General features: G+C 36.3%; 1 protein-coding gene across 7 annotated transcripts in view; it reads right to left on the reverse strand.

Annotated features, from left to right (window-relative positions):
- LOC124309369 (glutamate receptor ionotropic, kainate 2) overlaps positions 1–22,141 on the reverse strand; it is a 246,677-nt gene that overhangs the window by 50,454 nt on the left and 174,082 nt on the right. For all 7 annotated transcript variants that reach the window (XR_006909229.1, XM_046772978.1, XM_046772980.1 and 4 more), the window contains exons 4-5: positions 18,135–18,319; positions 1,534–1,691 (exon numbers count right to left, since the gene is read on the reverse strand). Coding sequence is in view for 6 of the 7 variants with exons in the window: in XM_046772978.1 (XP_046628934.1) it covers positions 1,534–1,691; positions 18,135–18,319 (343 nt within the window). In the remaining variant the exon portion in view is untranslated. The remainder of the gene's footprint in view (positions 1–1,533; positions 1,692–18,134; positions 18,320–22,141) is intronic.

Genomic DNA, 22,141 nt, shown 5'->3' on the forward strand with positions numbered 1-22,141 from the left:
TTCCTCCCGCCCCCAAAACGATCGCTTCAAGGATCCACTGCTCCCTCAGGAGGAACTCGGCGTATCTTTTCCACCAGACACGTTACGGGTACACACACCAACGCGTGTATACGTATACACCTTCGTACGATATCCACCAGCAAGGGAACCGCGGTAATATCACCGTCGGTTTCTTCTTATCTCACCCGGCATTGTAAACGCGGGGGTTCAACTCAAATCTTTAACGAAAACTTCAACGAACCCAACCCAACCCAACCCCAACCTTGAAGCAATCAGAAACCGCGATCTCCGCAGTCCGTAAAGAACAATTTCATTCCTCGGCTTCGAGCCGAACGCGAAAATGAAGGATCAATTGTCATCAAAAAATTATCCACAAAGAAATCTCGAATCGAGCATCGCGGCAAGGCCTTTTTCTTTTCATTTTCAGTTTTTGATTTACATTTTTATTGTAAATATTACACCGAGAGAAATTTTTATTTCCGGTTACCGCTCGGTACTTGTCTATTTTCATTTTTTACCACAATCGAAAAATATACTTCTAGGTAGATAATGAAAATTAGTTTTCTAACTGTTACCGGAAAGTCTATTATACGTTACTATTCTTTCTCATTGCGATCACTGTTGCCATATTTTCTTCTAACTGTTGCGAAAATTTAATGCTCGAGCAACGATAAATTGACGTTAAAGCCTTGTTTAACTAAAAAAGTTGAGTAAACCTCGCAAACTGATTTTGCGTTTCAACAACCAAAAAAGGATCGACGATATCGCAAAATGTTTACGCGTACCTCGTTTTTCGTAATTCGAACAATATTCAAACAGTTTTTTTAACGATGCTTGTTTTACGGAATTTTTCTAGTCACTGTAACGAATAAAATTTATCTCAGTGTAGATTTTATAGCGAGTATAAATAAAAAAACATATCAAGGAAATTGAACAATGGAAATTATTGAATTATAAACCAACAAATTTGCATCCTTGTCATTTTTAATTTTTTAGATATGTGTATCTAGAATCTCAAAATCATTTCAATTTCATTTCCATTCATCCTATTTTTAGTTACAAATCTACAAACTTTCGTTGTTTCATCTTCCTTATAATTCTCAAGATAAATGTATGAAAACTTTTAGTTTTTTTTTTTCGCACTTTCAATTGGAGATCGGTTTCATGATTGAATGATCGTTTTATTTCATTTCCTTCATTTTTTTTTTTTTTTTTTTATTTATTCTCCTTCAACGCTTGGAAAAATACCGATAAGTATAAAAATTTTTAACAAAATCAGGAACATGCAAAAAAAAAAAAAAAATCAAATGAAAGGTCGTGGGAAACCCTATCAAAATACGACCTTGAAAAATTTCAACAGAATCGAAAATGAGGATGACGAGAATTTTGTCCGTTTGCAAGGCATGGACTTTCCCGCAAATAGGGTGAGAAAATGGACTCGAAACTGTAAAAAAAAAAAAAAAAAATGAATTCGAAATCTAGGAAATGAATTAAAAAAAAGAAAAAATTAAAAAATAACAATTTATGATCTACCTGTAATCCAGGCCTTCGCCAAGCTGCCGAACGGCGATCGGAAATTCGCTGGGTCCGTGGGCCTTGAGGAGTTCCTGTAACCTGACAAGTCCCTCGTTGTTTTCGTATATGATCGTGAAGCTTTTCCATCCCCATGCCTTTACGAGATCGACGTACGCCTGGAATAATAAAACACAAGCTAATTCACCCGCCGTTGTGATCTTTCGCTTGTTTTCGCAAACCCCAGCCTAATCCGAGCTTGCACGCCAAACAGAATATGGCTGAGGATTCGGTATATATATATATTAATATACGTATACAATATATATATATTACTCGCATAACGAGCGAGTAAAGCTCCCGATCCGCGCGGGCTTTTCCAACGACGCGAATAAGCTTTGCCTTCTATTCTCGTTACGTGTGATACTTTTCTTTTCCGTTTTCATTTTTTATTTCTTTTTTTCTTTTCTTTTTTTTTTTTTTTCATAGTTTTGTTTTATTGTCCTCGACCAAGCACCGTCAGGCACCTTTTTCGGACATCATCCAAATCTCTTGGGAGAGAAAACCGTCCGACGATAAATGCTCTTTTTGTATTCTTGCTGCCCGTGAATTGTGAAATAAGCCCAAAAATTGCCCATTTCGGTTACGAGCAGTGAATCAAAATAATGCGATTTTCTCGAGAAAGAGAGAAAGAGTGAGAAAAAAAACTCAAGCTGAATTAAAAGCAGATACCATACATATATATATGTGTATACAGTTTTTTTCAGGGTAAAAAAACTGTACAGAGTTTTTTACTCGGGATTCGTTCGAATTAAAAAATTTTTTTCCGTCGTATTAGATCAGCCATTTTGAATTTTAGAAATCTTATTTAATATCGGAAATCGGCGATCAAAAAAAATTATAATTTATGTGAAACATTTATGCGTGTGGGTAAGTTTTTTGAAAATGAATTATTCCTTCAAATTTCACGATTTTTGCTCGTCGTTTGTTTCTAACAATAATAATTTACATTAGGTCGCTATTGGCATTAGTGTACTATCAGAACTAGCAAAAAACCGAAAGGAAATGTGTTTTCAAAGTTCTCTATGTGAACAAAAAAAAAATGGATATAAAATATGTGGTAAGAATTATTACCCTTGTAACTGAAGTGATGAAAATCGAGAGAATGTACAAGGTTTTTAACGATTTCAAATAAAGCATCGGTTTCTAGACTTTTGTCTATAATTTTAGTATTCTAAATTTTTTTAATTCTTAAACAGATCTTAATTTTAGCTTTATAAAACAATAATTAGTAAGCTTCTCAACGTACGACTATCTCGTTAAAAAATTAACAACAAACACCAATCCACGTATTTGGAAGTAAGACCAACTCACACATAACCGATCGTACCAGTGAATTATTGGAAAATTTTTCCTTCGATAAATTCAATGTAATACAAATATCCGCCGACGTGAAATAATCGTGCATAATCGTTTCGCGATTGAATTCCCCGCGTCAATCCGGCCAATCGACGGGAATAACCGTCGAGTAGTAAATTGAAGAACCAGATTCGGCAACCGAGGCGTGAAATTTTTCACTCCAACTCTCTCTCTCTCTCTCTCTCTCTCTCTCTCAGGCCGTTTCATCCCTTGTCGAAAACCACGCACGTAGAAGGGCGCGTCACTATATACATATTTCATAAATGGCGGGTGAGCTTTCCGACCTTTTAGCGAAGAAACAGCTTGCTTCGAGTCCCCTTTTTCAACACCGTACCGTAAGAAGTCCCCGTGAAGTTCATTATTATTATTGTCATCATTGCGCGATATTTTCCAAATACCATTATCACGGGTGACGGTAAGAAATCAGAAAAACCGAATATCAGAATCGCCTGAATTCCGAATTTAATAATATCGAATAACAAATATGAGAGAACAGATACTGTCGGAAATTTTAAGTCCCGAATGGTGCCCGATAAAAAGCTGTAGCTTACTTAATATGTATTTAGTAGATGGCTCTATTATCCGAACCCACTTACTTCGGAAAACGTTAATCCAAGAATTCAAAGATGCAGAATTTAATAACGTATAGAGTCAATATTCCAGAGAATGAATTTGTAGAAAGTTTCATATTTTCAATGTCCAAATATTATAAAAATAAAGGTTAAAATCCAGAATGTAGAAGGGTCGTTCTTCAGAATCGTACGATTCAGAAAGATCGGTATTCCGAAAGTAACCGTATGGATGACTCACCACCAGAATTTCACATTCCGAGTCTATCCAACTGATCTATTTTTACTTGGAAAATGTTTTGTATACAGAATCAAACAAATTCGTTACTCGATGCTTAACAAAGAAGAAAGAACGCGACGCAAACGGACAACTTTGAGTCGTCAAAGCTGTTGGGTCAGGCCTTTAGAGTGTGGCCGACGATGTGCCCGACTCTTCTCATATATTGCGACTCTTCATTCCGACGATTCTGATATAACGCAATTTTATATTCCGAGCCTTCTACGAGATCACTCCTCAGAGTTCCAAACGTTCTGATTCTTGATCCTTCGCATTTACGAATTCGCATAGATGAAAATTCTACTTTACGATCCATCCGAAGTTTATTTATTCGTGTTTGCGAGCAATCGCATTTGCCTCATTCTGCCAACGGCCTTTCGGAATTTTCACCAGTTGTGTATTTGAAATTCTACAACTTCAAATTTCGATACTTTTATATTCTATTTCCATTATTGAATGATGAAGATGAAGATTCACCGCTTTATTCTTTCGTGATTGTGAGTTTTCGATGTATTTATGTTCGGAATTCTGACCATTCTGATTTTCCCCTTTTCCGATTTCTTACCCGCACCTCATTTTCACCCCCAACTACAGGGGGAGGAAATCTCTCGGAGTGTCAAAGGCACGCCGTTGCGCTAAGAATTATCCTCCCTCATTAATTCGTCTCACAATGTTTTTCCTCTCAAGGCGTAATTTTTTCCCTCCCCCCAAAACCAACCAACCCTCCGAAAATAGAAAATCTATCACCCGGTTCGTCCTCACACGTGTCGATCGGTTACTATATTCAATCGATACCTGTCAGGGATCGACATATCAGGGTGCTCGGAGTTATCGTCGCGGCTGTTTTTTCACCCTCTCCACCCAACGGCGGGTCTCTTTTTTCATTTTTATTCCACCCTTTCGCCGTCTCTCTTCAACCCTCCTTCGTTCAAAGGTAACAAATTGCTGTTTCGCTGGATTCTGACCGTGGAATCTTATCCCCGGTGTTGAAAAAAATCACGATTCATGATTCGTTTATTCGCGTATGATTCTCCGCCCTTCATTTTCACTCGGCTTTTGCCAAGACGATGATGAGTGAATATTTATAACGATCTTAGGGCAAACATGGAGTTTTGAAAACCGCTTAATTCAACCCTCGACTCTTGTCTATCTGGATACTGCTTTAATCGAGGAGATTTATTCCTCTACGGAATGTCGAAACTACCCTCGCTTCACCCCCCCCCCCCCCCCCCCCCACACTATTGTTTACCAAATCATGATACACCTGTCGGCGATTATATTCCGTCAATTTAATTAGCACGATTATTAATTAGCCGGCAAGTCGGGCGCTTGGCGTATCTCTTGGTGAATTAATTACACAGGATTATAGGCATAGTTGGAGGAAATTCACTGGAATCTAGTCGATTTCAATTTTCCATGATTTGAAAATTGTATGGCAGTCAAATTTTCCGATCAATTGGTTTTCACCCTGAAATCGAACTTTGCTCGAATTGAACTCGATTCTTTTTCATGTCCTTTTGATGTGCGATCTTTTTTTTCTTTCTCTCTTTATCCTATAAACATTAAAAAAAAATAAATAAAAATAAAGTTTCTTGTATTGCCAGGCAAAATATGTAATAATAAGTGAGGATATTAAGAGTAAATACATATATACAAGTAACGAGGTGAGAATGACGTGAAGCAAAGAACTTTTCCTCTTGTTAGAATTTATCAAATTCTGTAATTCTTATTTTTAATTTTTTTTTCGTGTTCAAAGATTATTTGCTAATTTACATATAAATTCGATTATATGATCGTTTATTACGGTTTAACTGTAAAAAATTAAACTAAAAATTCAATATATTACACAGGCAAATAGAAATACAATCTCAAATGATTGGAAATTGACAGCGAAATTAAAATATAAAAAGCAATTGATACAAAGGAACTAATAAACTAAAAAGACGTATTTTACTTTGTGTATGATTGTGCGAATTAATGTATCAGTGTGTAATTTTAAATGTAACGACATAGATGATTTAACGTCTACGAATTTAAATACGATCAGAGAGTTAGAAAAGTGAAATTTAATGAAATGAATGATTGAAAGATTTCTATCGTTATTTATATTTTATTTGTTCAATTCAATGTCAGATGTAACTCTCGTATTTATCATCGTTCTTTGTTTTTTTTTTCTTTTTCTATGCCCGTCCATTTTATTATAATTACCGACTCAAATTTTTAACTTTCCCCTTGCATATATCTGTCTCTACATCCCGTTAATATATAACAGCATAAAGAAATATTTACAAAATTTCGCGACCAAATAATTTCGAAATCGGGCGTTTTTCGAACTCCTCAAATTCGTAACTTAAACTCCGCTCCATCGAAACTATCATTAAATCAAATTAATCGCAGAAGCAAACAAAAATACAATCATCAAATATATCATCCCTCGGTATCGATTGTTCAAACATCATTTTGAAACGCGCAAATTTCCACTTTCTCGCAAAATTCCTCTTCACTCTAACGCGTGTAACCGCATTGCATTATGTATTCGTATGGCGAGCAGACCGCGTCGGCGTTTTTACGGTGGTTGTAAATTACGCGGAAATATTTCAACCCCCGCCAACCGTACGAATGCATATTTTACCTCTATCTTGTTCAAAGCCCACCGCCGTAGAGTCGGCACTGTATTCGCGTTTACAGGTGTACTGTATATACATTATGCACACATTTGCCTGTAACATGCACGGTGTCATGCATATATTCCCGGAATCTTGGATTTATTATTGTTGAATTTTCGCCATTCCGAACACGTGTGCGGAGTCCCTCACTCCTTTTACACCATCGAACCCCGTGCCAGATTCATCCCCCCTCACCCCATACAGCATGCATGGGAACAGGAGGCGAAACTGCTTTATTTTCACCTCGCTGCATTTTCCTTTTTCCCCCCTTTCCTTCGGGCTCATTTTTTCTTCATCTCACACATCGTCTAACAACCGCACATTTTTAGGATTTATTTCCTGGCTTCTTTTTTCACTTTCCGTTTCATTATTTTCAGAGGAAAAAAAAAAAAAAAGGGAAGTTCCTGTAATCACGACGAGAATGAAAAGTTGAGCTTTTACTATACATCTCGACGTTTCGTTATAATTGACAACGGATGAATAGAAGCAAATCGAAATTGACACCCTGAGATTTTTTTGGGTCGATTATCGTGAATCTAAAGTCAGATTTGTGAAAATTTAAATTTGGCCTGTTCAATAAGCTGAGAAATAATAAAAATAAAAACATTTGGATTTTGATAAAAATTCATACTTGTCGATTTATTGGATGTCTGATCGTGAATTTTAGGTCAGTCTTGCCAAATTCAAAATAGTGAATCCAATATGGAAGAAAAAAAGAATCTACAAATATTTGCACTCTCGTAACATCATTGATCACGAATCTGAATTTTTAGTTCGAAATTCAAATTGGATATTAATAGGTACACTGAGAAAAATTTCATTTGTTACAGTAACTAAATAAATTCAGCAAAACAGGTATCGTTGAAAAAACTGTTCGAATATTGTTGGAATTAGGAAAAACGAGGTACGTGTAAACATTTTGCGTTATCGTCGATCCTTTTTTGGTGATTGCAACGCAAAATCAGTTCGTGAGATTCACTCTACTTTTTTAGTTAATCAAGGCTTTAATGTCAATTTATTCTTGCACGAGCGTTAAATTTTCGCAACAGTTGCAAGAAAATATAGCAACAGTGATCGTAATGAGAAAGAATATTAACGGATACTAGACTTTCCGACAACAGCCAGAAAACTAATTTTCATTTTCTACCTATAATTAGATTTTGTCAATTGTGGTAAAAAATGAAAATTGTTAAGGACTGAGCGGTAACCGGAAATAAAAATTTCTCTCAGTGTATATTATTTTTTTCTCATGGCCAGCCTAACTCCATTTATTTACTACAATTTTTCCTAGCAACAATTGTGCGTATTCATTAAAATGTTCCTCATTATTGTCAAATTTTTATATACACGTGTTATACGTAAACTCACTAATTTCATTGGCATCGTTCTTTTTTATTACTACCTAATTGATAAAAAAGTCCTTCGATACAATTTAATTCCAAACTAAAGTATTCTCAAACAAATATTACAACAATTTTTATTCCATATATTATACAGGCTATGCATTAAGATTTAAAAATTGTAAAGTTCGAACAATAAATTTGATTCATATATATTTTGAAATTCTATATCAGAAACCGAAATATTTTCTTTCTATTTCTGGCTTTTTCAAAATATCTTTTCCCACCCACAAGATCGGAGAAATCCTTGATTAATATTTATTTTTCATCCAATCTCTACAATTACACTAGCTGCCATATTATTTTAATTTTATCATTTTCACATGGAAAGCTTTTTGTGTAACATTCACGTGCCATCAGCCATGTGTCAACTTGCACATGAAATTTTTCATATTTTATTTCCTCGTTGAATAAACGCGCGGATAAAATCTGAGGGGTGAATACAAAGCTTGCTTTGATCATTTAATGATGAATATTCTCTGTTCCAGTTCGTTTTTACTTATTCATTTGTTGATTATTCATTTCCTTTCCTCCTCTTTCCTGTTCTTTCTCAATTACATATTCCGAAACCCTCACTGATATTTACATAGTAATATATTACTGCAGGTATATACATATATATATAAATACGGGGTATTTCAGGTCAAATGGAACAGTCGATTTCCCTGACCCATTTTTTTCAGATTTTTTCGACACACAATATCTTCACGACAACTCTTCTAATAAATTCATTTCAACAACGCTTTGATTTTTCGCATCTTGGTAGCTTAAAACCTGGACAAAATATGAGAAAAGTTCTTTTACAAAAATTTAACCTTTAGTTGTGAACTTCTCGAGAGTATTTTTTTGGATTTTTCACACCCCGTTTCAATGTGGTTTTGATAAAAAATGCGCGCAAATTATTCGTAACTGAAAAGTGCCGTGATCGAATGGGCTACAATTTATACACAGCGTGTCTTTTTCAACGCGAAAGGTTCTCTGAAAACTTCACAGTGGGCGGTGGAGTGGTTCAGAAGATATATCAGCAAATATTCACACAGTGGCGAGAATTCGATTCAAACTTCGCGCCGCGGCAAGATGTTTGCTTATCTTGCGCGTGGCGCTGCTGCGCACTCGAGCGCGATCCTCAATTGTTACGCGTGTTGTTTATAACTTCGGTCGTCAACTTTTTCTCGAGGAGTATACTTCGGTCTGTTATTTATCACGGTTCCTGACATGATACGTGAATTCCGTACCGCCGGACAATATTTTTTGAGCATATTCATCCGAGGTAAGAATTCAACGATGTGTGTAACTTTTACGATTCATACCGCCACATTACAGTACGTATGGACGAGAAATTTCACAGTTCCACGTCAACTGTGACTTGTAACTTTTCAACTACTTTTCCTCCCACTAAGAAACTTGTAGACAATCTTTGGTATTGATAAAGGCATGCTGTGGAAAACTTTTAGCCAGTTCGATTAGGGCACTATTTTATAACAGAAGATTTTCGACGACTTTTCGTCAAAACTGCGATTTAACGGGGCACGAAGAATCGTACATAATTACTTTTACAAATTTCATACAAAGATGCGAAACTTTTTTCACATGTCATCCGAATTTCAAGCTATGTTAACTTGAAAAAATGAGAAATTGTTAAAACCTGATTTTTCCACTAGCTGTGCTAAAAAAAAAATGCTTCGTCAGAAAAATCTGAGAAAATTCAAATTTGATGCTTTCAATACGAAATGAAGTGAGTAAAAGGGCGAGAACATCAAAAGTGGTCAGGGAAAAAAATCTCTTTTTGTCGTTCGATTTGACGTAGAATCTCCCATATATATCTTGTACATACATAAATATCTTTGTTCAGTTTTTCACGCTAAATTGTCAACAAAAAAAAAAAATCATTCCACGGTACCATTTTTTTTTTTTTTCTACTTCCGATGCCGAGTATAATTTGGCAAATGTAGAGAAGAGAGAACGTACAGAACAAGATGCAAAGAAACAAAAACGGGGAAAACAAACAGTCGGAATTATGTAGGACCGGCTTTAAAACGCTGCTGTGTCTCACCTTTCTTGTGTTAAATCCGAATATACAGGCAGTCATGATTTTTTAAACAAGCTCTTCTGACGGCCGTCAAAGAGAAGATAAAAAACGCGATAAGTGGCAACTTTTTTCTTTCTTTATTTTTTTTTCTTCTATTTTTCGATCTTGTCTCCACGTACGTTACTTTCCTCTTTTTTCCTGCAAAGTATCACCACTTCGGACCTCCCCTCAGACTTTTTTTTCGGCTTCCGAAGTACCGCTCGAAGAGTCAACGTGAAGTTAAAAAAAATGTCAAGTCAAGTTCACATCGTATTTCAGTCCTGTGAATCTTTTACAAGAGTAATATTTTTATACTCCTAAACATTGTATAACTTTTATTTATTATTCATTCGTATCGGAATTGAAATGAAAAGTTAACTCAAAGTTAAAGATATTCATTGGACTGCGTGAAATTCAATAAACATTGATTCTTTTTCTATGCACTGTACGAGTGAAAAATTAATTAACAAACATTCGGCACTGTACAATATCTTTTGCGATTACAATATTTTTAATTATTTCAACGAGTCAAGATTTCTGTAATACGAGAACTCGGTTCTTCTCATATTTCTCTCACTTGACAAATTGTTTAGTTCAGCCAAGTGGCTTTTACAGGAGAAGTGAGTTTCTCTTTTCTTTTTCCTCTTCTTCGTCCTCGGTTTCATTTCCTTTCCCGGCTCTTTGAGGAACGGCTTCGCTTATCATCCGTCCTTTCTTCTTCCTCTTAACAGCTAGATTCTTTTCTTTCTCTTCTTCACCCGCGAACCACGTTTTGCCCCCTGGGTATGATTCTGCAGACACTCGACTACCACTTCACTCCTTTAGTTTCTAAACTTCTTCACTTGCAGGTGACAACGAGTCGGGGAAATTAGGTACAAGAGAACGCTTCGTTAAAACATAAGAGAGTTGGAAATTGCTGGTGAGTTGTATGTACGTTTTTAAGTTGGAAAACACTTTATACATAACTTTTATTCTTCGGCGAAAAAGGTCGGATTACCGAAACGTTGATTGGAAAGTAAAAAAGTTTTTTTTTCTCACTTTTCTGCGTCGCGTTTACTCAGTTTTACTGTGAAAAGTTGAAAGATACGTTAAGCGTTGAGTAGATGGTTTAAATTTTTACCAATCAGGTGAAAAAAATCCAAAATTGATTTTTGAGTCCGATCCGCTACACTATTTGCAATCAAAATTTAAGAACGTTGATCTTGTAATTTTTTCTGATTGTTATGTACTTGACGTTATATTTTCATTTATCTAAATTCCAAACCCGAAGTACATGGAAATTGGAAAAGATATAACGAAGTCACAAAACGAAGGATATAATTTTTATGAATAAAACATAATACATTGTTTGGTGCTAGTCAAAATTTAAAAGTCAAATACGATGAGATTGGAGAATTGACCGTCGTACAATTCTGACGCGAATAAATCGTTCGTTTTGATTCGGTAAATAAGTGAGTTATCGAAACAAAAACATTCGAGATTATAATTAAACTAAAATCAGTCAAGTTAAAATCTCGATCAAGGCAAGAAAAATTAAAAAATAAATCCAAATTCTCAAACAAATTTCGAACAAATTATTTACAATGATATCTCTTTCAACTTACAGAACTGGTTACAAAATATTATTATCCAAAAATTTTGTTACCCAGTTGAAATTTTGAAAATTCACTCGTTCAATTTGTCGGTTTTTAATCCAGAGAAAATTCTCGACAAGACAGGATTACAAAATAATTATTAAACTTGTTCTTTTACGTTTTTCAAGTAATTTCTCTGCTACTTTTTTCCCCTTGGGAAGATAAGCTGAGACGATTAATCACTTACAACGAGACGCACACAACTCACCGCTTTGTTACAAGACACTTAAGTTTCTATTACTTTCCATAAAACGTGTTACGGAACATTGAGATGAATGAGGATTTAAATCTCGGAATGAATCCGAGGCCTTGGAACGAAGGAAACCGTAGTAACCTTCAGTTCCTTATCCCGTTACCTCCGCATCTTTTATTTTCCTGGTCCTCGTATTTCTTCTCGTGTCTTTCACCCTCATTACCTATTTATGCCCCTCTTCTTTCATACATATATTTATAAAACCTGAAAAACACACACATCCGTGAATCGCTTATTCTGCACTCACGGATCTTACATGCATTTTGAATCGAATATCCAGCTGCGAAGAGTTTTCCAGTGTATTTTTACACCTCCTTTTTTTCGGGATGCGTATCCTGCCGAGTGAGGAAATGAGAGAAAAAAAAAACAAAGTCAAGTAAGAAGAAACGACAAATGAAGTCAGAAAAATAAACTGCAGCGACTTAAAAGCGTGACGAAAATCCGGAAATAAAGAAAAACCGTTCATTCGCTATTTATATTCTTTATTTATTTGAATTCAGAAAGCAAAAGAAAAACGAAAAAAAAAATATCGTTTTTCATTTTCCTCGTACAAATGACAACTTCCGGTTCCAAACGAGCGTAAACCGCTTCGAATCGCCAACCGAAAGTTCCGCATAATTTCCCCGCGTTTAATTATGTCTGGACAGAGTTTTTATAAGCCGGAAGTGGCGAGTCATCGCTGTTTCCGGTTTACATTTATACACAGTCGGATCGGACGAAGTAAACCGGAAATTGCGGTACGCGGTGTTTTCGGTGATGTGAAAGACGTGGAACGTTTTTTGTCGTTCCGGGGTGAAAATTTCATGCCGAATGTAATAATGAATAAAAATTGTATATACGGGGCATTCCGCGCCAATTCGACCTGGGTTTTACCCTTGACCTCTTAGATTTGGCGCGTGATTTTTTTCTACGATTGTTCTTAGTTTGAAAGGTACTCTGTTTTTTTTTTTTTGTTCTTTTTTACGGTTCAACTTGAATTTTCTAAAATCTTTACAACCGATTTTATCGACCGACGAGCGATAAAAGAAGAGGGTGTGGAAAAAAAAACGAGGATCCTTTTCTTTACCCCTCAATCGCTGAATTCACCGTCCATTCGCGGCCGATTACGACCTGTCTTTACGAAGTCGATTTCCCACTTGCGTCACAATCGGTTCTAATCACCGACGAATGCAGGAGAAAATACTCGAAAATGACCGGCTGAGTTTCACGCTGCCGGAAAATATCCAAACGGGATAAGGAACAAACGGCCTAACGAGGTGAGTGATTAACCACACGAGGTATTATCGGGCGAGGTGTGTAATTAGCGACGTTTCTTGTCCCAATTCATCAACTCGCTACGCCTTATCCGTATTTCGCATGTAGGTACAGAAATGTTCATCAATAGGTTGCCATTGGCTTACTGTTTTACTATCTCTTTGGAATAAAAACAGGAACGAGTTTCCTTTTCGATATAATTCTATGCGCCAATGACTGGCGAGATTTTTAAGCTTCACCAATTGCTGTAATCACGCTTGTACGTCAAATAGTTTTAAAAGTTTCCTCGTCAAATATATCATGAAATCGGAGATGTTTCCAAGGGTGAATTGTACACATGAATGTGGAATATAAAGAGCAGGAGGGAAGTGAAATAGAAAATGTGATGGGTGAAGAGGAGGGTAAATAAATTTATTACTTATAAATTCGCTATCGCAAAACGGTGCCGGGATTTTTAATCTCGGATACGCGATACCGGCGCTTCTTTTTCTTCTTCTTCTTCTTCTCTTTCGAGTCTGGCGACGAGTAGTAAAGGTCGGTGATTCGGGAGACCACCGCAGAGAAGTAGTCAAAGCCGTTGCACGTCGAACCGGCGCCACTCGGCTCGTTTTCGATAGCTGGGAGAGCGACCGTCGCCTTTCCATCGAAATCGAATACCTCGTTGCAACCTTTTTTCCCCCCTCCCCTCATTCCACGGCGTTTGAATTTTCAAGCGAATATATAGGTATGTAATATATGGGGCATTCCATGAGATCTCGATCAAGATTTTACGTCGATGTCTCGGATTGGCTTTATAAGTTTTTTTTTTTTTTTTTCGTATAAAGGTACGCGACGAAAAACGCAATTGCAATCTTTTTTAAAGAACCTTTCGACCCAGCGTATCTGGAGTATGATTCAAAAACTTGAAAAAAACCTGCTTACATAAGATTTGAAAAAATTTAGAAAAATCTTGTTCGATGTAACAAAATTTGTGACACCTATTGGGGATTGGAGATTTCATCACTTCAAAGTATGAGTAACAAAAATAAAAAAAAAAGAAAATAAAAAATTACTATTATTGGATTGCAATTTTGACACAAGAATGAAGACGAAAGCTAATTGTAATATGGGCCGAAGAATATGTATTCAGAGATATGTTATAATGAACTTTTATCATCATTCGTATATCTTCTGATAGGTGTCGAAAGTTTTGCTATAACTTATAAGATTGTTCTGAATATTTTCAAATTTTGGAAAGTGGGTTTCTCTTTTAAGTTTTTAAATTATACTTTAGATACTCTGGATCGAAAAATACTGAACAAAAAATTACGATTGCCTTTTTCGTCATGTAATTTCATACCAAAAATTACAAAGCCAATGTGAAACATCGACGTAAAATCCTTATCGAGATATCACGGAACGCCCCATATATATATATATATATATTTATATGTCTGTATATCTATCACTACCCCAGTTTTTTCCCAAATAGCTATTCTCCAAACCACTTTGAGATTTAGAAAGAGCTTGCCAGATACTTTTCGATACATAGACGTATATGTATAAATATTATATGTATATATATATATATATATATATATTATAAGAATACATGGTTATTTTATTCCATTTTCTTACGCTTTTATTCCGTTTTCCGATACTGTTTTCACATAAATTTTTACCTCTGTACGATGAATTTAAGACGCGTTAATTACCAAGATTTCACACGTAAATACAATTATTTGAAAAACTCATTACGATTGTCATGCAGTAATTGTTCTACAGTGGTTATATGCTGGAAATAAGAAAAATTGACGTACGCACATATGTGTATACGTATAGTCATAAATTAACGTATGCTAATTATCGAGAAATTAATTTAATTCTTCGGATCAGCAGCCGTAGGATTATAACAAGATTCCGCTTTACAAATGTCTGAGTAGTGATATTTTCTTCCTGCTCGCATGAAATCTGAGAAAATACCGCGAATAATAAACGGAACGAAATTCACAATCACGAATTTTCTTCTTATTGAAAAAAAAAAAAAAAAATAAAATGAAATAAAAAAAAAAAAAAACAGTGAAAGAAATACTGGCGTAGAAAAATGAGGGGTTAGTTAGGGGCTTGTTAAATGGGGCTGATCACTCAGAGTCGGAAGCAAGTAGACAAGGTGAGCTTGGGGGTTCGTCGTTGTACGTTCGAGATGTACAAATGAGAGAGAACTCCTGCAGGATCGGGGGGTTGGGGGGTGGCGTACATCCCTTGAAGGAGAGGAGGAGCTACGAGCGATAGCGAGCGTTGGTTTTACCCCGGAAAGCGATACAAATTGAATTCCAACGGAAACACTGCGGCCGATTCGGCTCTATGTACTTCTTCTTTGGCTAGTTTACCCCATTTCTTCTAAATCTTCTTCCTCTCTATTCGAATACCACACGATCTAATGGAACTCTGCTGGGTTCCGTTATCCACTTGGAATTGTCGAGGAGTTTGGTTGGTTCTCCGAAAATCGATACCTTTTATTAATTTATCACGAGATTCGTCGTGCCAGTTGATACGCAGGATCGGTGCTGGGAAAATTTGGAAAATAATTAATTACGAATTGCAAATTACAATTGCATTTTGTAACTGAAAAGAAACGGACTATAAATTACGATTTTGTTTTGTAATTGAGAAGAGAAAAAAAAAAGGAATCAATTACAAATCAAAAAAGTAATGGACACGTTGTTTCGAACCGATTACAAATTATTATCGTCATTTGTAATTTAAATGTAATTAATTTACAAAAGTAATTGATAAAAGTAAAAGGAAACGATGAAATTATAAACTGATCAAGCTTGCGTATCGATGTTTCGTTTCGAATTGCTTCGAAATGGCTGAATATCTAGTAAATTCGGTGGTTTTTTGACTCTACGATAGGTTGTTTCATTGAGAAGAATATTATCTACAAATTTATTGAAACTCTTTTCTTTTTTTTTTTTTTTCATCTCGATAAAGATTCTTGAACATGTAACTTCACAACGTTTTACCGTTAGTGACGAAAGAGAAAAAAAAAAAACAACAATAATTTATCGAACCAGAACCGGCGTCTAATTATGAAACGTGCGATTAAAAATTGTCCCAAAGAAAAGCTCAGGAATCTCCGTCATTCTAGGAGGCAGAAAATTACACGCGGCGACTCTGCGGCTGCAATGATTTGTTCGAAAAGGGGATCCTAAACCAAAGAAGCAAAGATCGACGAACTTTGAAGCGGTGACTTCGGTTCTTTCGTCCTTGGATCAACTGTGGCCTGGGGAGGTGGGGTGCAATTCCGTTTCTTTGATCTGTCTGGCCAGGAAGAGATTGATCAGCGAACCGGAATCCCATGTCATGGTTGGGGTGGCAGGCTCCCGTGGGAAAAGCTCACCACACGTGTGCCTCGGATATCTGGTCCTTTGGCGTTGCCGGTAGGAGGCAAAGCTCGGCTTATAAACTGCGGTGTGATTGAGAAAGAGACGCACCGTTGTCTCGAAAGTTTCGGAGATTCGCGCGGAGAAAAATTCCACGTTTGCAAGCTCGCAAGCTCGCAAGCTCGCGAGTTTTCGCGTCCACAAGCTCGCAAGCTCGATGCTTTTTATATTCGCAAGCTCGTGGGGTTTCGCATTTTCAGGCTCGATATCTCGATGGCTTTCATATTCGCAAGCTTGCAAGCTCGCGTCACTTCTCCTTCTACTCTCGCCTTAATCCCCCCCCCCATCCCCCCCCGCGGCAAAGGTCCCGAGGGTTGCCCTTTTGGGTTTAAGATTTAATTGAAAGTCCTCGAGCGAGGTATATGAGATCCGTCAGCCGACGAGCTTGCAAAAAGGCCAACCGCTCTTCATCCACCCCGCTCGCGGCTTGTTCCCGTCGAGTGCCCGGCCCCTAGTTTCTTCACTCTAATATCTGCAACCACCACAAAGGCTCCGTTTCGCCGAAACTTTGTAACAACGATTAAAACTAACCTCTCCATACCCACGTAAAGGTCGAACCGCTTTAATCACCGAACCTCCTCATTCCTTCCACGCTTGTGTACCTCAGATGGGGGGGGGGGGATGTTTTTTTCGAAACCAAGAATGAAGACGAAAGTGTATCTTTGTTGGTTGTACGGTTTCGGCGATGGGACGATATTTCAATTTCTTTGCTCTTCTTTAAGCTCAGCTTCCTGATATTAATTTAACGACTAGTTAAAGTGGATAAAAAAAAGAAATCGGAATCAGGCCCCAGGGTATTTTCATATTTTGTTCCTACTCTCAAGGAATCAGGGGCTTTGTTATCAACTTTTTCTTACTCGTTACAGTAGAACGGTGATACGAGTGATAAACAAAGCTCTTTTGTTGTTGTTGTTTTTTTTTTTTTTATTTTCTTTTGGATTCCGTAAATGAGGCAGCACGTAAACTTTGTATCAATTTTATTCTGTTTCAAAGTCAACAGCTCGATAGTCATTATTTGTACGTTACACGGTATCAAACAATTTTCTAATTATGAATGAAATTTTTCCAACCGATCTTTATTGATTAATGCTTGTTTGCCAATTATAATCTGTTTCAAAGTCAAAAGCTCGATGTTCAGTATCTTATTATGTTATTATTACTATTATTATTATTATTATTGGCATACGTTATACAGTATCAAATAATTTTGCAATCATAAACGAAATCGTTTCAACTGATTCTTATTAATTACTGCATACTCGCCGCTTTGAACTTTTCAACTTTAATTCAGTTATAACGAACGACTTTTTATCGCTCCATAGAATTGAGTGCAAAATCAGTTAAAACCATACCTAACGTTTCATTGTTTACTTTTTACTGCGTACATCAATGATCGAGGTCCCCGGTAACAGATTACTTGTTTTTTTCAAACAGTCAATAAAAACACGAGGCAGGATTCGTACAAAAAATATCTGATGCAATTCCTGATCGATTAATGCATCGATCTTGATTCCACGGTCACCGAAGAAGTTGATTTTACAATTTTGGCGCCAGTTATTCAAATCCCTTTTCGAATAATTTCATCCAGCAATTAATGGCGCGTTGACAAAAGCACGAACCTTGTGTCGTATATATATATATATGCATACATACGTACCTTTGAGAGGGTGGTTGGATGGGGGTAAAGATTAACGAGGCAACTTTCTCGTCGCAACCGATAATCCCATCGGGTTTCGAGATGCGGAATTTCCATAGTGTCGCATATGCTCTGAACGTGGGACGCCGTGTGGGGACTTTGGGGTCCGAATATCGCGGCGACTCCGTTCTTCAGGAGGTGACAGACTGGAACAAAAGGACAAATTACGTGTTTCCCAGTGTCGAACGATTCGTTAATCAGGAGGATATGTCTTACAAAAGCTCGCGAATGTCGGAAATTTATATCTCAACGAATGGTTGTTCGATTCGATTCAGGATTTTCCATTCTTTCTTTTTTCTTTTTTTTTTTTTCATTATCCAAAAGTATGTAGATCCAGCTACGCTTACACATTTTTTTCAATTTAAATCTAACAATAGAAACCATTGTTGTTGACAAGTTGTTAGACAGTATTCTTGGTTAGCTTATTCTCCTTGCTGGTACCAAAAAAAAAACTAATTTCTTTCAGTTTTTTTCTTTCCTTTCTTTGTTCAAATTCTACGACATTATTATTTCACTGACAAGCGAGCATGAAAATCGTGACAAAGAGGATAAACTATTCAAGAATAATGTTTTCAAATATTGAGTGAAAAAAAAAAAAAAATACGTAAACACGGGTAGATTTATTCTATTTGAAAATAAAAGAAAGCCCCGATGGAACAGAATAATTATTTATCGAGTAACAAATTACTAAAAATTTATTTACTTCTAAGAAGCCATTCAACAAATACGAAAAAATGTGACGTTCAGTTTTTGCGTATAGAAATTGTGTTTTGGCACAAGAATTTCGTAGACAAAGAAATAAAGGGCCGTCTATCTCTTTTCAATACCCAGCGACAAAATCCTCTCTATTATTTAAACTTTGCATTTTGAATATCACCCTGGGAGAAATTTTTATTTCCGGTTAATGGCGAATGGGATGGTCTAAAAACGTCAAAAAAAAAAAAAATTTTAAACAGCTCCTTACCAGTTTCACACTGGTTAACGAACGTTTGATAAAACTTTGATTCGCAATCGAATCTGACACAAAATTGTCGCACGGATTTATGTGAAATTTGATTTATCGTCATCCCAAACGGCAGTTGCACACCTACAATGCAGTTTGAATTTACGATTCTGCGGTGAGGGGAGGGGGAGGGGGGGGGGGGGGGGGGGGTTATTACAGACCTGCGAAATTCGCATTCGCGATACGCGTGTCGGTGACCTGCATTCGCGGCACGTGGTTCGTACGTTAAACCATACATTCTACACCCGATGCTCACCAAGATACATACGAAATAGCGATAATAATGGCCTGTGCGATATTCCGTCTACATGCACAATGGAGTGCCAATTTCAACCCTTATCTCAAAGCGCGTCCAGCACACCAGTGTTTGATGTTCATTGTCGTCTCACCCTTGATTCTTGTCGATATTCTTGCGAAGCCCCGGTCCATTAATCATGAAACAAGCTTTTCCGAAATTTCACAAGCCTTTGTTTTCTCCAATCAAAATTATTCGATCATGATGCGCTCCTTTCTTATAAAAGATATATATATATATACATATTTATATATCTTTTGCAATTATTCAATGAGCATACGTAAGTTACGGTTTGATAAAATAAATTCTCAAGATTTGAAGGTAAGTAATTACGCTCGAAGCTTTCGTCGAGAAAATAGCAGACGGAGATTTGATTACGCGTTTGTCTTTTTTCTTCGACGCTTTGCCGAGTCATATTTGAATAATCGTTATGCACGAATATACAGGGTTGTCTATTAGAAACTAGAAAAGATACGGGAAATTCTTTTAATACAAAACGTGGAGGGTTTTTGAGGGGAAAAATAACGCTGATATGGATTGATTTGTGAATTTTGCCACTTGAGTGATTTTTTTAGTACTTCGAGATTTTACATAAGAAAGACGTTTTTTTTTTACGATGACTGGCTGACAGCGGGCTTGAAGACAAATTCAAAAACGCGAGAGGAAAATTATCTAGTATTTCAAAATTTTTTAAAATTTGAATACCCAGCCATGTTTTCTGAGACGGGTGGATCAATCCTTAAAGTTTCAGCATTGTTTTTCGTTTCTCATCTAGTTTTCAAGATTTCATTCACCTGGGTCGATTAAAAAATACCACCCTGTACAGCAAACAGGATCAGCATATGCGCGGATATATACGGAACCTAATAGTTGAACCAACTCCAACTTTTTGATCACTTTTCATCAAGGCTCAACTACGCTATATACATGTATATATATATATATATATATATATATATATATATATATATATATATAGATTTTATATGTATACGTATACCTGTCGAGTGAAACTGGATGCCGCTCAAGTTCCAGCAACTAAGTGGAAGCAAACTTGCTATTTAAGTTACCCCCGTAGCTAACCAAACCCCAAGGGGAGGACTGGAGCTAATTTCATTCCGTTTCTGCTGCGTCAATTTTCCCTGATTACACCAAGATTATGTATGCATGTACATATATCTATATCATACATGTTCCCACGTAACGAACGGTTCTTCTCGGAATACGTTGCTCGGATATTATATGCGCATGTGTGTTTAATTAGGATATGTAATTACGGCTAATTTCTAACCAACGAATCACGTCCACGTGATTATCTCGAAAGAGAAATTACTGTAATTTTATGGACAAAACCGGCTGGAAAATTCGACTCTCGATATCGATTATGATTCAAAAATCGCAAGGATAAAAAAACGTCGTTCGCCTATTCGCGAGAGAATAACAACACTCGGAACACAGAATGATGGAGAAGCAGTTTTTTTTTATTTTTTTTTTTTTTTCTTTTTATTTCTGACAACATCGAATGAGAATCATATTTCGGATGAAACGCGATGGAACAAAAAAACAAAACCGATCGACAAAATAACGACGACCCGATGAAAATTGATGACGAATAACGGAGTCGCGAGAAATTATCGTCGACTGATTTTTACGCGGCGAAACGATGTCGAGGAAATAGAAAAGATGTAAAAAAAAAAAAGAAAAGAAAAAAAGAAAAACGAAATGAAAGAGAGAGGAAAAACAGCCGCAGGATATAAACTGGGAACCTCCGCACGGATAAATCCTGATGAGTATTCTCCTTTATTCAATCGACGGCAGTTTAATTTACCGTACGAATGTTTTCACTTTGAAGCTTTTCTGCTTTTTCGTTGTCCTCTTAGCGTTAGAAAGAAGCTTTTCAATATTGACCGTTTGGTATGAACTCTACGCGCAGAAAATGCAGCGAGTGACGATCGCGTTTCGTTTTCTTTTTTCTCTCCTTTTTCTTGTCAAGTTTTGTAGTATTATTACTGTGGAGGATAATTTGGTCGACGTGATGTGCAATAAAAAAAAAAAAAGAAAGAAAAGTTTTTTACCGAATATATTGCCATGATTTTCGCGAAACGAATCTCGATGTGAAAAGCATGAAATGCGAAGAAAAGAGCATTGATTCAAGTTATGAATTTTTTTTTTTTAATTCAGGGTAGATTAAAATTTTATCGCTTATATATTAATATGTACACTAAGTTGCCAAAAAAAAAAATCGAGCCATCGAATTTTAAGCTGCTTATTCAACATGTTATAGAAGATACAAAATGAAAGTGATTCAGAAAGTTTCACCGAAATAGGTTAAATATTTTGTTAATGATTTATGCCATTTTTTACCTAAACATTTGTTGCTCCGCTTTACTACATTGTTATTACGATTTGTTGTTCAAATTTAGTGAAATATTGGGTCACTGATTACGAATCAGAACTTTAAATTTGAAAAATTCCAAGTTACAAAACTGTTTTTGAAGAAACGAAAATCGTGCCTTTAGAAATTGCATTCAAGCATCGTAATACCAAACGAACATCGCTTCAACAGTTTTTTACTCTTGAACATTGTCTATCTCACGAAATTTGAACAATAAACTGTAATAATAATGTGGTGAAACGAAGCAACAATTTCTTGTGTTAAAAATGGAATGT

This window comes from Neodiprion virginianus, chromosome 7, assembly GCF_021901495.1.
Source record: "Neodiprion virginianus isolate iyNeoVirg1 chromosome 7, iyNeoVirg1.1, whole genome shotgun sequence".
Taxonomy (NCBI): domain Eukaryota; kingdom Metazoa; phylum Arthropoda; class Insecta; order Hymenoptera; family Diprionidae; genus Neodiprion; species Neodiprion virginianus.